Here is a 17,175-nt window from a genome sequence, read left to right as displayed (position 1 = left end):
GCGGCCCAGGATTTCGCTGGTTCAGATTCTGGGCATGAACATGGCACCATTCGTCAGGCCATGCTGAGGCAGCGTCCCACATGCCACAACTAGAAGGACCCACAACTAAAACAAAATATATACAACTATGTACTGGGGGGATTTGGGGAGAAAAAGCAGGGGGGAAAAAAGCTATTCTGTGGGCCAGCCCAGCCCAATGGCGCAGCAGTTAAGTTCGCACCTTCCACTTCGGTGGCCTGGCGTTCACCACTTTGGATCCTGGGTGTGGACACGGCACTGCTTGGCAAGCCATGCTGTGGCAAGTGTCCCACATATAAAGTAGAGGAAGGTGAGCACGGATGTTAGCTTAGGGCCAGTCTTCCTCAGCAAAAAGGGGAGGATTGGCGGCAGACGTTAGCTCAGGGCTAATCTTTCTCAAAAAATTAATTAATTAATTAATTAAAGCTATTCTGTGTCCTCAGAGCTGCAAATGTGAGAAACACCATGATGCTCTGGCCTCAGCAGCTGTGTCCAGGGCCCAGTCAGTTTGGCTATCAGCCCACCCCTCTCCTCCAGCTCTGGGATAAAACACACAAAGCTCTTAAGCCCCTGACCAGAGAGCAGATTCTATCCCCACCCCCACCCCTATGCACACACTCCAGGTCATTCAATTCTGGGGAAGAGCAAGGATTTAGGGAGCAAAAACCAGAGGGAAGTAGGTCACAGCAGGCGGATGGTAATCCCCCTGATGGCTGGCCAGAGCAGTTGGGCCCCTGCTCCTGGAAGCAGGCCACCAGGAGCAGCTACCAAGAGTGGCTCTGAGAAGACTTTGCGGGTCTGGAACCCCAGCACCATCCTTCCCAAACAGTATGCCCAGGGTAAGGGGGATGCCCCTAGATGATGCATCCTCTACACTGGGGTCATTCTCAGTCCATGCTCTTGCTGACTGTAACACTTCCTATGCTTGATTTAGAGATTCCGTCTTTCATTCCACACACTCCCACAAGTGTACTCTTTATACCCAGCCCAAGGTTGGGTACTAGAGACACAAAGAGGCCCTTTAGAGAGTTCACAGTGGGGAATTCTGACTCAGACCCAGAAAGTAACAAGCCAGTGCTATCAGTATTGAGACAGAAGGAGCCCAGGAGCTGTGGGACCTGTAGGAGGCTTCTGATTCAGCTTGGAGTCAGGTTAGGGAATATTTCCTGGAGGAGGTGACACTGAACAAGAAGTAGGAGCTCACCAGGAGGAATTAAGGAAGGGTACTCTGAGCACAGCGAATAGATGTACAAAGACCCAGAGGAATAAAAGGCTTGCCTTTCCTTCTGGAAAATTCTGCTGGTCAAAGGGGGGCAGGTCTAGGAGGGTTTTTTCCTGAATTTTCTCTTTCAGTGATGTGAGAAGATGAGTAATCACTGATTGGCAGAGAGAAGTGGGGATAAAAGTACAAGTGAAGGAAGCACAGGAGCAAAGATAGGGCAGAACAGGAGTTAACTGAGGCATCTGAGCTAACCAGAATGGGAGGGTATTTGGGAAGCATGGATGAAGCAGGGCTCCTACACATGTGGGTGGAGGCCTCTGGAGCCTAAGCAAGGGTCCTATCAGGCCTCATTCTGTCTTACGGGCAGCAGCTTCCCAGCATGAGCTTTAGTGTCAACCTGGCCTGCCTAGCTATTGGACTCCCACCCAACCCTCCCTCCCAACTGATTCCTTTGGGCCCCTCTTGTAAAGCCATTTCCAACTCAGCCCCACCTCTCCTCCACCACTTATAAGTTTCTCATCCTTACCTCTATCACCCCCTACCACACCACTCTCCTTCTCTGAAGGCTCCCCTGACTCCAAGGACCTACTTGGGGAGATAGGTCACTCCTCTGTGCTGCTATGGAGGTGAGTTGCAGGACTGGACTGAATAAACTGTGGGCAGGCCTGGCTTATGTAGGGCCTTGTAGACAATGAGAAGGAGCTTAACACCAAGAGCAGTTTTTCAATTTAGAAAATGGAGAATAAAGTGGAGGAAGTGAGAGTAGAAGCCGGTGAAGAGGCTGTGGCAGTGCCCACACAAGTTGTGGAGTGGTGGCTTGGAACACGGTCCTTGTGGTGGTGGTAGAAGACAGGTCAAAAGAGGATCTCATCCTCTCTCAGGCCTCCTCCTTCCCTCAGGATTCTGCCCATGCTGGTTCTTGCTCTTCCTCTCCTTCAGGATGAGCAGGGGCTCCTCACACCACAGACTCATTCCAGGCTTCCAGAACACCTTCTGGGATTGTTTTGACTCCACACTGCACACCTCTTTTCAAAGAACAAGCTTGTGAAGAGCAGAGGCCAGAGGAACCCTCATTGTGAGCCCAGTTTCTGCAGCTCCAGGTCACCTCAGGAACCTGAATTTAGACTCCCCTCCAGTAGAAGCTCCCCACCTTCTGCAACAGGCTCCCCTCAGATGGACCAGAGAGGGAGAGGACAGAGCACTTAGTTTGAGCTGTGTCTTGAAGGCTAAGGTGGTAGTACAGCAGAGGAAGGAGGAGGTGAGATGGTCAGGAGCCTGGAAGCTGGAAGAACCTGGGGATGGGGGCGGACTGGCTGGGTGGTGGGAGCACAATGCACCACCACCTCACAGAGCCCGTATGGACCAAGATAGGAGGAGCAGGCAGGGCTAGGAGTGTCAGCCCGGGAGGACAGAGAAAAGCTGTGTATTCTAGCAGATCTCAGGACCTGAACGCAATGGAAAGCTCAGCGCCACCCCTGGGAAATGAGTGTTTGTAAGGAGAAAGATTGAGTCCTTTGGGGCGGACTTCAGCCCCGCACATCCTGTCTTGGGGATCAGCTTTTGGAGGCCTCCACCCCAGCCAAGGGGCCACAGGAAGAAAAGAAGGAGCTTAGCACAAATATAAATACCTTTAATGAAAGCTGAGCACGCTCCGCAGAGCCCCGACGGTAACTGCCAGAGCAGGGCTGGAGGCAGACGCGCAGCTACCCAACCCGCTGGCTAGGCCAGAGACCCCAAGAGGCAGGTGAGCGCCAGAGCAGTGGCCAAGAGCGCGGGGGTGGGCGTCGGGGTGGGCACGGGTGCTGTGGCCCGCAGTGTCTCCTGGTTGGTCTCTGGGCCCACGCCACGCTCCTGGACATGCACAGGGGCACCGCACAGAGCATGCAAGTTATCTGGGTTCGGGGCCCGGCGAGCTTCTTGCTGTAGCGACTCCCACACAGCAGCTGCCTCCTCCGGACAGGCCGACAGGACTCTCCAGGCGCAGGTGTGGAAGTCATTCCAAGATCTGTTAAGGGCGTAGGGTTAGGGGAATTAGGTGGGGTGACGAGGCTTTGGAATGGGAAGGAAGAGGTTAAGGTCCCTGGCACCTGTAACCTGCCCATACCTGCAGACGGTCTCCAACTTGCCTCCGTGGCCCATGCCGTCCCCTAAGCGGATGAGACACTCGGCAAAGCCCTGGTATATGGTGTCACAGCGGCCTGGGCCCGCTGTGGCTGCTGCCAGGGGAGATACAAGGTCTGGGGGTGGGGATGGAGAATGGTTGATTGGATGAGCTGGGTCCACCCCCCAAACCCCAGGGGCTTCTTTACCTGGGTGCGCTCTGGGGACATGACTCAGCGTGAAAGTGGCACCCCAGGGAATTAAGGGGCATGTCTGGGGATCACCTGCTTCAGCTCCCTTCTAGGAGGGCCCCCAACATGATACGTGCAGGGGTTGGGGGGTGGGAGTGTCACTCCCAGGGATGCACTCTTTCTCCCAGCTTCTGGAGCCCCAGGTAGGGAAGGTCCAAGTGAAGGAGTCAGGATACGGTGAAGCAGAGGCAGGGTCTGGGGCCACGGGGCCCCTGGCATCTCCAGTCTCTCTGCAGCCTGCACAAGCTTTGCTTGGCCTTCCTATCCCCTTCCTAAAGAAAGGTGTTTTGGGATGAATAGGGCAGAATAGACGGGGTCGAGATCCAGGCCAGATCCTAACAGAGGACCTCGGGGATCCCACAGCTGGTCTAGGAGTCCAGCGAGGGGGCACATCTCCCTTTATCAGAATGGGGGCTGCAGAATTTCAGGGTCATTCCCCCGCAACTAGGGCTCAGTTCATGCCCCCCTCACTTACCATCCTTAAGTCACTGGCACACATTAACCCCTCCCTGGAGGCCTGGTACCTTCTCTTTACCCTGGCTCCCAGCACTCAGGAAGGCTGTGCCTCAGCTCCCAACGTTGTATACCCAGTCTGGCGAGAGGGTGTGCAGCCCGGGCCAGATTCAGCACACCTCTACTCACCGAGTGGTGGCGGCAGCAGCAGCAGCAGCAACAGCCCCAGCACACGGGGCGGTTGCTGGTGGTGGCGACAGCAGCAGCAGCAGCAGCAGCAGCAGCACATCATCTCCAGCTGAGAGCCTAGTGCCAGAGCTCGCAGCTTGGAGTGTAACCCTTCGGCCCAGCCTCCAGAAGGAGGGGCTGTGATTGGATAGAAGCCCGAGGCGGGGCTTCAAAGCAAGCCCTTGGCCCCGCCCCCAATACCCAGATTGGCAAGAGAGTGGAGGGACCCCAGAAAGAAGAGCCCAGGGCAGCCAGCAATGACGAGCTGACCCCCACGGCCCTTGCCCGAGAAAATGGAGAGGAGAGATCTGGGAAGGCAGTTGTGCAGATGAGGGTGGGTGTCCAGGCCCCTGGGGCAGGTTGGCCTAGACAGAGCTCCACACAGGGAGAAGAGAGGAGGCAGGGAACAGAGAGCAATTAAAGTCACACCAAAGACACACCAAAAGCACACATTTACTCGATTTTATTCCAAAAGCATTTAATTGAATTTCTCAATGTTTTTCAAAAACAAAAAGATCCAAATTGGAGGTAAAAAGGAACATGGAAAATTCAACCTCAAGTGGTGTCACAATCTCAGGGTCATGCTCCAGGCATGGCAGAACCCAAGAAGGCACAATACCCACCCTGGGCCCAGCCTAAGCCTGCTGGCTACCACAACCTGTAGACCACAGCCAATGCTGCCCCCCTCAAATATCCCAGAGGTCGGAGCCTGAGCAGGTAAAAGGCAGACATGACCCCGCTTTGGCCTAAGCCTGTCTGCTGGCCTCCAGTGCCATCCCACCTCTGGGAAAGGCAGGCTTAGCTAAGGGAGGCTGGGGGTCACAAGGCCATGCAGCATGAGGCTGAGACGCCGGGCCGCTTTGCCAAGTGAGTTGTGTGGCTCAGCCTGCAGAAACTGGAAGAGCTTCTGGCGCACCTGGGCCATGACGGAGCCCATGTGGTCCCGAGTGATGGGGTCGCTGTGGTCCAGGTGCATCACAGCCTCTTCCAGGTAGCTGCAGGTGCAGGAAAGGGACACGCTACTGGTGGGTTCCAGAGGACGGGAGCGCCCCCTGGTGGCACTGAAGCCCAGAGGGTCAAGGGAGGCCAAGCCTGCGATGGGTGGGGGCAGAGGGGATTGGTAGGGTAAACTAGGGAAGTGAGTCAGGCAGGAGTGGAAGTCTCTGCTTTGAACTGCTCCCCCACCTTCACCCCGTCCTGTGTCCTGGCCTCCTGGTCCCTGCCTATGCCTACTCACCTGAGCTTGAGGTCAGTTCGAGTGCCAAGGTCAGAGGCCAGCTGCTGGATGAGAGAAAGGAGCACGGGCTGGGAGAGTGGGCAGGGTGGCTGCCCAAAAACCTGGCCTGGATCCACAGTTTCACACACGTAAAGCACCAGGTTCAGGTCAGCAGCTGTCAGGGCCTGGGTAGAGAATAGCATTTTATAGCTAATGTCAGGATAGAATGGCTGCTTGTCTGGGCTGTGTGGCCTGAGAGGGGATGACCACAGAGTAAGGTACTAAGGGGTCCAGAGAGAGCACTGTAGGGTTGTGTTACTACTCTAGGGGATCAAGAAACATTTCCTGAGGATGGTCATGAAGCAAGGAGGGTTGAGGGAGGAAGAAAGGGGTCCAGGGAAAGGGAAAAGCAGGGGAAATGGCCTGGAGGCCAAAGAGAACTAAGAACTCTCCACTAGTGCCAGACTGCGCAGAGCCTGATGGGTAGAGTGGAATGTACCCATGTGGAACAGTGTGTGGGCCTTGTCAGGAGACATCTGACCCTTACCTGGGCCTAATGCCTCACATACCTGCTGGAAGGCCTGATTGAGGTGGCCCTGCTGCAGCAGCTGCAGAATATGGGCTTGCTGGGCCTGGCAGTCGAGGTGGGCAGCAGGGACAGGAGTGCCAGCTGCTGAGCGCATGGCCTGCATGATGCTAGAGGTGACGGCAGCCTGCTGCTCCTTGAGTGCTACACTCACCTCACCCTTAACAATGCGTTGGACTTGTGCTAAAATTGACTCCTGCAGGCTGCAAAGGGAAGTGAGAGAGATGACGTAAACAGAGTCTGGTCTGGCCCTTTCCAAACCCACACCTTGCCCAGTGCCCTGCCCACATACCTGCCCACAGCCAAATGCAACTGGTGCTGCACCTCAGCCCGAACACTGCTGGACACAGTGGCTGCCATCTGCTCAGTGGCACCTTGCAGTGTGCTGACCAGGCCCCTTAGCTGAGCCAACACAGGCTCCCGCGCCTCCTGCTCTCGTGCCTTCCGGCTCTTCATGTGGCTCTCTAGCTGCTGCAAGTCTGAGAGGTGATCATGGGAGCCATGAGAGGGATAGTGAGGGAAAAGGGGACAGCTCCTCTCACAGTGGGACATACGACTCCACTCACATTCCTGTGTGCCCAGTCGGAAGCTATCATTGATCTGTTGGAACATGGCCTGGCAGCTCTTCTCAAAGGCAGGCAGCACCACACTCTGGAAGGCTTCACGGTAGGCAGCCTGCATTGGCCCCTGTAATGTGTCTGCAGCTGCTCGGGCAATGGCATCAGTCAAGTTCTGGGGGTAGAGGGAGGGGCCGAGTTGAAAGCCTGAGCCCAGCTGGCCTGACCAGGCCCACCAACCACCAACCTCCCTCATCTTGGGCCCAATAGCACCTTGGACTTTAGCAGCTTGGAGATATTCTCTTTCATGCTACCCTCCACGGCTGTGAGCTTGGTGGCCACTGAGTTGCTCAGTTGGCCTGCCACGGGCTCCAGACTCCTAGAGACACCTGGGACAGGTGAGGAAGGAGAGGTGGAGCCATGAGAGGTAACTTGACAGGTTACCTCCCCACTCCCACCTTGTCCTCCCAGAAGAAGTCTCCATATAAAACTCACACGGAGGTACCGTCTTCTTGATCTCATCTCGTATGCTCCGCTCCAACCGCCCAGCCATAGCTGAAGACAGTGCCTGGGACAGCTGTTGTGTCAGCTGCTCCTGCAGCTGCCCACCCCGCTGCTGCCCCTCAGCCAATGCCCGCTCCAGCCGCCGCTCTGCATTGTAGCTAAGGAATAGGCCTGGAGATCCCATGTCCCTTCCTGGGCCAAGAATGCTGTGGCTTCCCCTACCACTACGCCATGCTGTGCCACCACCCACAAGGATACGCTCCTGCTCGTGTCGTGACTCTAGAGCACGTTCTACATGGCCCATGACAGTGCTCTGCAGGCCCTCAAGTTGGGTGCACAGACGCTGCAGCAGCTCTTCTTGGCTGTGCCGCAGCTCTGCCAGCTCTCTCTGCTGTTGCCAAATTAATGCTGGCCAGTCCTCAGGAAGCTCTGCCACCTGCCAGTAGCACTAACAGTCACATGATGCCTGCTCCACCCATCCCCACACACCAGACCAGGGAATGGCCCAGAGCCCTTCTCCACCTTACAGGGAGGAGTCCCAGAAATAGAAAGGGTGTTTGCTTACTTACCTGGTGCTCCATGAGCCGAGATCCCATGGCTGAATCCCTGCCATAGGTGAGAAGCACCTCAGGCCATGTCAGGCAGGCAGGCTGGGGACCACCCCGCCCCCCCAGCCTCAGCACCCCCCTACCCATCATCCTTCTTGCCCTTCCTCTTGAGCTTGGGTGAGGCCCGAGGGGATCCCTTGGTCTTCCAGTCCTTGGCAGGCAGCCGTGGAGTGGGGACTTTGGTGCCAAAGCCCCCTGCAGCAGAGGCAAGGCTGGCTACCTCATCGTCGTGGTCACTGTGGGAAGGGGAAGTAGAGGAATAAGTGCCTACTCACTTGCTGGCCCACCCTCGTGAGAGGAACAGTGTGGGGTGGCACCCACCTTTGCTCAGCGCTGACGTCCTGGCTGTCATGTTGCTGCAGCAGGTGATAAGGTGGTCGGTGGAAGGCCAGGCTCTTGTGCTTTTCCTGGAGGCCATTCCTGGGGCTGGGGAGACAGGCTGACTCAGCAGTGGATGACTCTATCTGAAGTCCCTACCATGAGCACACTTTCCCCCTCCCAAGCTCCTCACCTCTCTGCCAGGCTGCTGCAGGTCTCACGAGTAATGTCTGGTGCTGTAGGCCAGACCTGACTGTCAGGGGCTGTGGCCTCCTGGGTCAAGGCCGCCTCCAGGAGTGAAGGGGTACTATGCCGATCCCCATCCCCAGGGCTTCCATCTAGGCCAAGCTGGGAGCCAAGCTCAGGCCCTGGTCGGGGCCGTGGGGACAGCAGGTGCAGTGCTGAGGCAGCTGAAGCCATACTGTCTGGCTCAAGGCCCTCAGGAGCAGAGGAGCCAAAGCCACGGGACAGGGCCTCAGATGCAATCTCAGGGATGTCCTGGGACAGGGCAGTCGAAGCTGAGGAGATAACATCCGGCGAGCGAGTGCGGCTAGGGGAAGCCTGGGTTAGCCCCAGGGGCTCCACTTCCTGCAGCTCCAGGGATAGTGCAGCAGCAGCAGCAGGCACCTGAGGTAGGCCAAAGATGGGGACTTAGGTAGTAGGAAGCAGGGTAGGGGAAGCACAGAGATGAGGCACTGGTGTTTGTAGTGATGAGAGATGGGACAGTAGGGAAGAAGGATGCAGGTAAAAAATGGCCACAGCCCAAGAGGAGAGGAAGTGGGGATGGAGAGGCTGAGAAGCTGCCTTCCAGGGAAGATGGGAGGATGAGATGACCTCAGGGGAAACATGGACCACCTGAGGCAGAGCAGGACCAGCAGACAGGGTGCTATGGGAGGAAACTGCTGCCAACCTTCCTGCTGCCATATACCTGCTACTCTGCACTTCACACACACCTATACACACACCTGCCCAGGTCCTTTGGAAGTCAATTTGTCAGCTGGACCTGGGATCAGGCCGGGCAGGAGGCTGCGTGGGCTTGCCTGCAGGCTACTGCTGCTGCTCACTGTCAGACTGCCATCCAGCTGCAGCTTGGGGCTCAAGGTCAGCTCCTCAGGTGGCCTGGTGGCAGGAAGGCTGAGGAGTAAGCACCCAAAGCTTGGCATCACTTGGAACCAGCCGCTGCCATCCCCCAACTCTGACCCTCACTTCACCTGGGCAAGGAGGGGTCCACAGCTGAGGTACTGCTCATGGCAGACACAGCTGTAAGAGAGGAGCTGCTGCTGCTGCTGCTGCTGCTGCTGCTGCTGCTGCTGCTACTACTACTGGGGGATGCAGTGATCTGGGGAGATGCAGAGAATGAGGGCTTTGGCCTGTGGGTGGGGCATTCCCAGGCCCCCTGCCCTGAGCCTCACACCCCTCCCCCAGCACACCTGCTGCAGGGAGGCGCTAGGTGTCATGAAGGCGTCAGGTGTCATCAGCTTGGGCTTGGTCTCACTGCTCAGACTGAGGAAGTCAGCAGGTGCAGGCAGCTCCACAATGCGTCGGAGGTCAGGCTGGGAGCCATGAGCAGCTGAAGCCAGGCTCTCGGAGCCCAGTTCAGGCCGAGACTCTCCAAATGCTACGGGGAAAAAGTTGCCATTTGAGTCACATCTCAGACCTCAGTCAGTTTAACCTACTTCCCTCTCACCTCTCACTCACCAAAGTCCTCATGGGCAGGGTGGGTGGGGAGTGGGGCCACCACATCAGGGTTCAGCTGTGGCTGGAAACGGATCTGCACATCCTGCAATGCCCTACAGGAAGATAAGGGGAGAATAGGAGAGGGCTCCAAGGGGCTAGAGTCAGTACAGTGGGGAGGGGCACAGAGAGGGCACAGATGGATCTCCCCAGTACACTCACTTAGTATGCACACAAAAAAGCTTGATGAGCACACCAGCTGCAGACTCCATGGCACTGGCTCCGTGGGTCCCATCTGCAAGGATAGTGTGGACAACTAAGCCCCTGGCCCTCTGTGCCTCAGCACTCCCCTACATATGAACATATATCCCCAACCCTGAGCAGCTCACCAGCCCCTAGGCTGTCATTCTCCTCCTCAGCAGGCAGCACCTCAGTGTGCCGCAGCCGGCAGCGACTCACAACCTGGATACCGAAGCTCAGCACAGGGTGGGTGAGCAAGAACTCAGAGATGGAGCTGAAGCAGGCACGGCCCTCCTCCTGGTTCTGCAGCAGCTCCATCACATAGAGGACCTGCACAGGCAGTGCATTCACAGCTAAGCTCAGAGGCTGTGAGGGCTATGGATGTGCCACACACCCTGCCCTCCCTGATGATACCAGCTCTGCCCAGGGTGCCCCCCTGCAGCCTACCTTCCGTTGCACATCGCTGAGAATCAAGTATTCTGCTGAGAGATCCAGGCAAACCTTGAGGCTGGGGGGCACATTCACTGAGCTGAAGATATCCGGGGAGAAGCTAGGGGCCGCAAGGCAGGATGAATGACACTGAGAGGGTGAAAAGCATCCACATCCCCAACCCTGCCACTCCTTCCCAGCCCCCTCACCCCTGCCTACCGAATGGTCTGCAGGCAGGTCCAGGATACTGTGCACCACATCTTTAGCTCCCGATTCTGGTCAGCGCCAGTAATGAGGAACCTCCAGAAAGGGACCCTGCAAAGCAGTAAGGCACTGAGTGGCTGGCTGGGTCCCCTGCTGGGAACCCAAGATCCAGCCCACCACCTGCCTGCCTGCCCACTCACTCACTCAGGGTCCTGTTTCTTGTGGTTGTCACAGAACAGGAGGCAGGAGAGGGGTCGCCCATCATGTGGCTTCCACTCATGCAGACACCTGCAGGCAGGCAGATGAGGGGCCTGAGTGGGTGATCTGGTCCCTTATCTGGCGGGTGGGGAATGTGTCCCAGTCTCTCAGGCCCTGGCTTACCTTGGCTCATCCTGGCCCTCAATGTAGATCTGCCAGAACTTGACAAAACCATCATGGCTTGCGGTAGCTAGGACAGTCCCATCAGGGGAGAGGGCTCCTTCACTTAGGCGCTGGGAAGAAACCAAAGAGCCTTGTTTTGCCACTTGACTAGAGGTAGGAGCTAGCCCTTCTCAGATGGGGTTGGTAGTAAGCTGGGCTGACCAACAGTGAATCCACACTCTTGTGTGAAAGAATGAATGAATGGGTGGTCGTAGAGACGACGAGATCCGGGAGGTGCAGCCCGGTTAGGTGTGAGGTGCACAGGTGAGGGTCACTTTGTGCTCAGAGTCCCCATGGGCAGAGTGCCAGTAAAGCTGCCTGGGCAACTACGGGTACAGGGAATAGATGTGGGACATAAAGAAGAGGGGAAGGCAGGGGAGGCAATCAGTTGTGGGCTTACCGTGCTATGGCCTTTTACCACGATGAAGCCCTGCTTGATCTGGCTGACATCCACAGGCCAGGTGTTGTGACTGGAGCGCAGCATGTCCAGGTCCCACACCTCAGCCTGGAGGGTACAGGGAGGTGAGTATTCAGCCCATGCCCACACCACGGTTGTTCTGTCCTCTCCTCTCCCCCCAGGACCAGCCCGCTCACCCGGTCCTCATGCAAGAGGGCCACTGTTGGGCTGCCCTCCTCACAGCAGTCCTCACTCTCCTCGAGGATGAAGGGGCACCAGATGATCCTACGGAAGTGGTTCAGTGGTGTGCCCTCTGGCTGCCGGATATGGACCAAAATCTCTTCTCTGAGCAGGGCGTTAAGGGCTAGACAGGTGGATGATGACGTGTGTCTGGCAGCCTGAGCTCTGCCCACCTTTCATCAGTCTCCCATCCCACCCTACGGGAAAGGATACTGAATTTTGCCATTAACCAGAGCCAAGCGCCACACAAACAGGTTGCCTGCCTCATCCAGGCAGGCCAGCTGTGGGGAGTTGAGGTGTGCAAAGGCGAGATCAGCTACACTGCCTGTGAAGCCCTTGAGCAGGGTCCGCTCTGAAGTGCTGACACTGATCACCCGCACCATTGCTGAGCCATTGTTGGCAGCTGGAATCAGGAGAGCGGTAGGCCATGAGTGAATATCCAGGATGAGGAAGAAGCAGAGAAGCCCTGCACTTGCCTGTCTGATACCACTAGAGTTTCCAGCTCAGTTTTCCCACTTGGCCCCCAAGGTTTGGCAGAGGTGAGACAGCACAGACAAGTCTTCCATTATACCCATAAGCTCTGAGTGGGCTGAGTGGCCTGACACTGGATCTGCATCTCTCAGACTTCTAGCACATCTCCCTCCTCCCTCCTGCCATACTCACCCCGAATGGCATAGGCCAAGAAAGAATTGGACACAGCAATCAGGTTGCCATAGTAGTATTTCTGCTCCCAGTCATACTTGGCAACAGGCTGGATTTTCACCTGGGAAGCAAGGGTGAGGAAGGTCATAGAAGCTGAGGGCTGGGACAGCTTTCCTGGAGCCTAGGTGGCCCCCAGCCTCCCTGGGAACAGCAGAGGCCACATGTGTGAGCCCAGCTACCCATTCACAACTCTTGGGACCAGGCTCCCACTGAGACTTGACAGCCAACCCTGGCTTCCTGAGACTGAGGCACACTACCTGTCTATCAAATGGTCCCCATAGGAACTGGCAGCATGGGAGGGGAGAGGGAGAGGCTGAGTGTGCCCCCATCCACCATACATGCCACAACATCCTGGTGCCCACCTTGTTGCTCCCCCGTGCCTTGCTAGAGATGCTAGAGTCACTGCTGGCCACAATCTCCACCTCCTTGGCCAAAATCCCGATGCAGGTAGAGCTGTCGTCTCCTGAAAGGCAGCTAGGGGGAGGGGTACACAAGCTTGACTCTTGTTCACCCAAAGTCTCAACGGGCAGGGTTGGGAGGAGAAGAGAATACAGCTACTCTGGTGAAGCTGTCACATCCCAGATGGCCAGCTCTGCCTGGTCCATTGGTCCCCAAACCCACAGCTCCCCTTGCTTACCTCCCTCCTTGTGAATAGGCTTACTTCCATGCTAAACCAGGAGCCCAAACTTCAGATCCGGGCCAAACTCCTGAGCATGTCCTTGCCCCTCATCCTAGTGCAAACTCAATGTGGTTGTGCTCCACCCCAGGTCATCTAGTGGGGAAGCAGCAGAGGCCCCTCTCTCCCCCATCTCCTGCCTTCAGCTAGCAGATGCCCCAAAGACCCCATCATCATCACTGACATCTCCCAGACACTCACATGACCTGCTTTTCCTGCAGATTAATAGGTGGCATGGCCCGGAGACCAGGCTTGTTTGTTGAAGTACCATCACCTGAGCAGAGGGGGTCTGGGACCAGGAGCCCGTTGAGGTCCCCATTGTAGGCATTAGATGGCCGCTGGCTCTCTGCACTGGGGCCTGGGGACAGAAAGGGCCACAGTGATGAGGTTGTTCTGCCTGCCCACTGGCCTGTCCTCCTGCAGAGCTTCATTCAAGAACCATGGGGTGCTCTAGGAACATTCAACTGAGCGCAGTATGTCAGTGGGGAGGAGGGCCCTTTGTTCATCTCTCCAGAAACACTAATGGTAAACCCAGTATATGCCAAGACCAAAGATGAACACAAGGCTCTTCTACCTGGGGGAGGGAGACAAGCCATCAAGGATCCTCTGAGACCAATTAATACTCAGGCTCAGGTCAGTACAGAGGAACCCTGTTTACTTGAGGGAGAGAATGGGAAGAATTAGGACAGATTTCTTAGAGGAGGCACCATCACAGCCAGTGTGGCCAGAATACATAAACATGGGAAGGATGGAGGGAAAACAAGGCTGTAGAGGTTTTAGGCATGGGGCTCGGGTGCTAAGATTCTCCCTGTGGCAATGAGAGCCACAAAAGAATTCTAAATGAGAAGGTGATAGGGACTGCTCTGCCCAGAGGATTGACTGCTCTAAGGCAGCATGTAGGATAGTTGAGAATCTAGGTGAGAGATACCGGGGCCTAGACCAAGGGAGTGGCAGGGGTTGGAGAAGAGAGAATGGGCTCCTAAGGAATGGAAGGACACTGGTAAGATGTGGGAGCAAGAAAGGAAGGAGCCTGCCCCACACAGAAATGGCTCAGAAGAAGCCACCTTGGGCAGGAAAACTCAGGAGAAATGGACATGAAGGAGCTGGATAAAGAGGAGAGAAATAAAGAGGAGGAGTTGGGGTAGGGTGCAGAGCCAGGAAAGACAGTACTTTAGTTGTTTGCCATTGACTGAGTTTCAAGCATCCTTAGAGGCTCAGACACCACTCCAAAACTCCCAGGTGGCAAGGAGACTAGGGGTCCACATTCAGGAACATAGCAAGTTTCGAGTCACATAACTGCTGAGGTCTGACATGGTCCTCCAGTGACAGGAGACAAGCAAGAGCTACTTGGCAAACAGGGGAATCAAGTGCCAATCAATAAACAAGGAGTTAAGAGGAAAGCCTCCAGGCCACTTCACTTGGACCAGAGCCACCTTAGCTGCTCAGGGGTAAGCTGACCACTTTCCCTCCCAGGCAGGCTACCATGAGGACAAACAAACAAGCTGCACAAGGTTGGCCATGCCAGGTTCTACCAAACCTTTGTGGAGTCTAGTCTGCAGAGCAGCTGATGACCATAAGAGGCCCAAGCCAAGCTCATGAGAAAAGGGAGCACACACTCAAGGCCTGGGGCAAAGGACTCAGTAGTTTCAGGCAGCAGATGGATTTTCTCAGGGAGCAGGGAGTAGCAACCAACCCAGAGTGAACACCAGTGCCTGCTTCCAAAAGCAGCCAGTTTGGGTCTCCCAGCAGGTTTAAGAGCAGGGTCTGAATTAAGACCAATTATCAGCTCTGGCCACTGCACACCCACACCACCATCACCAGCCAGTCTTTCAACCACTACAACTTTTCAATGGTCCCTGAACCTGCCAGGAAACTTTGGTACCTTCACATGTGCTATTTCCTCTTTGTAGAATGCCTTTCCTGACACCCAAACCTCTATTCATATTACAAGACCTAGTCTAAACATTGTCTCCTTTCTCTTGAATCTGTTCTCAGGCACTCCCCAGCCCCCTCCCCACCGACCCTAACCCCATCACAATATCAAAACACTCCTCTCTTTCAATGACAACAGCATTATATTACAACCTTGTAATATAATGGATGTCCTGGGGGCTCTTCGAGGGAACAGCTCTGAGGTATTAGTGCATGCCCAAGTAAAGTTTAAATGGAATGGAAATAAACTAGGGCTTGAGACGTTTGTAGCTTAATCCAATCAGAGCTGTGCAGTCTGTGATTTGCCTTAAACCCAGAAAGATTATGGAATTGGAGCTGGTCACACTCCTCCTGAAAATCAGTTTCAGAACAGCAGGCCTGGAGTCTGTATTCCAGAAGGAAGGACAAGTTGCAAAGGGGGATCGGTGGTTCCTCAGCACAGTGCCTGGGTCTAGACCCAGAACTTGGCATACAGAGCCCAGACCAGGCCTCTGAACTATATGGCAAAAGGGTAGGGAACCCTGGCCAGTCCTAGGAACACTAGAGACATTGGGGCCAGGACACCAGGGGCGCCCTGCAGAGTCAGAGAAGGGGCCTCACCTTCAGCTGAGACGCTGAAGGACGAGGCAGAACGGCCCAGCTCCGGGATGGGGAGGGATCGCACCTGGGGGTCTACGCCCTTCGGTGAGCACACAGGGAATTACCCCTTCCACCTTCGTCTGCCCTCACCAGCCAGGAGGATGCAGAGCCGGTCCTGAGGGACCTGCGGGCCCCGAGGACTGCCCAGGCCCGCGCCGTCCTACTGCCCGCTCGCTGAGGACCCAGCCTCACTGTCCCGGCTCACCCCCAGCGGGTCGGTCCAGCTTGAGGATGTCCCGCAGGTGCTGCGTGGCGTCCTCGATGTCGATGCTCGCGCAGGAGGAGGCCATGGGCCCAGCCGCGGGGACCCCGTCAGCGCCGCGTTAGTTTCCCTGTCGTCGCGCACCGTCCAGCCTCACACAGCCCCGCCGGGGCCAGACAGCCGGGCGCCGGTCACTACACTCGGTCCACCCGCGGCCCGCAAACCGCCGCCCGCGCTGCGTCCCTGAGCCCCGCCAACCCCACCAACCGCCTCCACTTCCGGCCCGTCCGAGCTCGGCTCCCGGAACCTGCGCCCGGCGAAGAAGAAAGGTTCCGGTCTGGAGGCGGACGCCTCGCCTCTCCTGGAGCCGGTCTTCCTCGGCCGGTCAGCCCCTGTGCCAACCGGGTCCGAGGGAGTTCCGCGGGGTTGAGTTAGAGCAAATGTCCACACACTGGGCCGCCCAAAGCCCTACCCGCCTCAGGATATCCTGTCCGGTACATGTCCACTCCCAAAGCATGGACTTATAATGGGCCTAGGACAGGGTCAACTCAGCCACCCAGGCTGCAGTCCCTCAGAGCCCCCAGGAACAAGGAGAATTGGCAGAAGCTTCGGTTTCCCCTTTGGGAAATGGGTCGGTATAACCCAAGACCTGAGGGAACTGGCAAAGTCATAAGGCCCAGAAATTGCAAGGGTAGGAGAGATGGTCCCGCTACAAACAACACATTGTCCCCCAATGTCCCCCAGCATCCCGTTGCATCAGCCTGGCACCCTCAGGCAGGAAGAAAGAAACCAGATTACAAACACCTCTTTATTGCAGACATTTCAGGCACAAGTACATGGAAGAAGCTGTATTGCAGATTTTATACAGGGTGGTTTAAGAGGCAGCTGGCATCTGCCTCTCTCCCCTACCCCTACCCCCCAAATACACAGCAGCCCAGAAATCAGTTCCATTGAAATCTCCTGAGTATGCTGTCCTCAAACAGCACATCATCCAGCCCTGTGCCCAGCGTAGCCAGGCAACTGGTGGGGGTCCGAAGTCCTCAGCCTCCTTCATAGAGCAGGAGGGAAGGCAGGGGTACAGGTCAGGCATAGCTGTGGTGCCCTCACCAATCCTAAAACCCCTAACAGGGCACCAGCCCAAGTCCTGGGTTTGGTTCTAGCCTGCAGTTGCTACCTTGCCACCAGGTTTACACCACCAGACTTCTCAGGGCCAAAGGGCTAGATTTGCACTGGGCAAGGCCTCTGTCTCTGAAACTGAGTAGAAACTGCCCCAATAGCTAAGACTTCCTGGGATCTGAAGACAGTGTGAAGGTGTGTCTGTGGTGAGGGAAGGAATAGAAGGCGGTGGCCTATAGATAC

The 17,175-nt window shown here is 56.3% G+C and overlaps 2 protein-coding genes across 5 annotated transcripts; both read right to left on the bottom strand.

Moving 5' to 3' along the window:
• Positions 1-2,855: 2,855 nt before the first annotated feature.
• Positions 2,856-4,455, bottom strand: NRN1L (neuritin 1 like). Its single transcript, XM_044761277.2, has 3 exons — positions 4,234-4,455; positions 3,345-3,477; positions 2,856-3,245 (listed from the first exon to the last, which is right to left on the bottom strand). The coding sequence occupies exons 1-3, from the start codon at positions 4,334-4,336 to the stop codon at positions 2,960-2,962; spliced, it is 522 nt and encodes a 173-aa protein (XP_044617212.2). The 5' UTR covers positions 4,337-4,455; the 3' UTR covers positions 2,856-2,959.
• A 278-nt stretch (positions 4,456-4,733) lies between these two features.
• Positions 4,734-16,117, bottom strand: EDC4 (enhancer of mRNA decapping 4). 4 transcript variants are annotated; one of them, XM_044761276.2, is made up of 29 exons: positions 15,820-16,117; positions 13,245-13,401; positions 12,730-12,841; positions 12,329-12,428; positions 11,879-12,068; positions 11,623-11,770; positions 11,429-11,533; positions 10,990-11,099; positions 10,813-10,896; positions 10,624-10,719; positions 10,423-10,525; positions 10,125-10,305; positions 9,958-10,030; positions 9,760-9,851; positions 9,492-9,679; positions 9,273-9,400; positions 9,027-9,195; positions 8,255-8,688; positions 8,065-8,169; positions 7,827-7,979; positions 7,705-7,741; positions 7,394-7,571; positions 7,127-7,282; positions 6,905-7,020; positions 6,641-6,806; positions 6,367-6,553; positions 6,058-6,277; positions 5,510-5,673; positions 4,734-5,364 (listed from the first exon to the last, which is right to left on the bottom strand). In XM_044761276.2, the coding sequence occupies exons 1-29, from the start codon at positions 15,902-15,904 to the stop codon at positions 5,349-5,351; spliced, it is 4,053 nt and encodes a 1,350-aa protein (XP_044617211.1). In that variant the 5' UTR covers positions 15,905-16,117; the 3' UTR covers positions 4,734-5,348. The 4 variants fall into 4 exon arrangements, with proteins under 4 accessions (XP_044617211.1, XP_014683200.1, XP_014683201.1 ...); XM_014827714.3 differs by having other exon boundaries at positions 4,734-5,267; XM_014827715.3 differs by having other exon boundaries at positions 4,734-5,267; positions 9,027-9,180.
• Between the last annotated feature and the right edge of the window lie 1,058 nt (positions 16,118-17,175).

The sequence above is a fragment of the Equus asinus genome, chromosome 28 (assembly GCF_041296235.1).
Source record: "Equus asinus isolate D_3611 breed Donkey chromosome 28, EquAss-T2T_v2, whole genome shotgun sequence".
Taxonomy (NCBI): Eukaryota; Metazoa; Chordata; class Mammalia; order Perissodactyla; family Equidae; genus Equus; species Equus asinus.
This window is presented reverse-complemented; position numbering and strand designations above follow the sequence as displayed.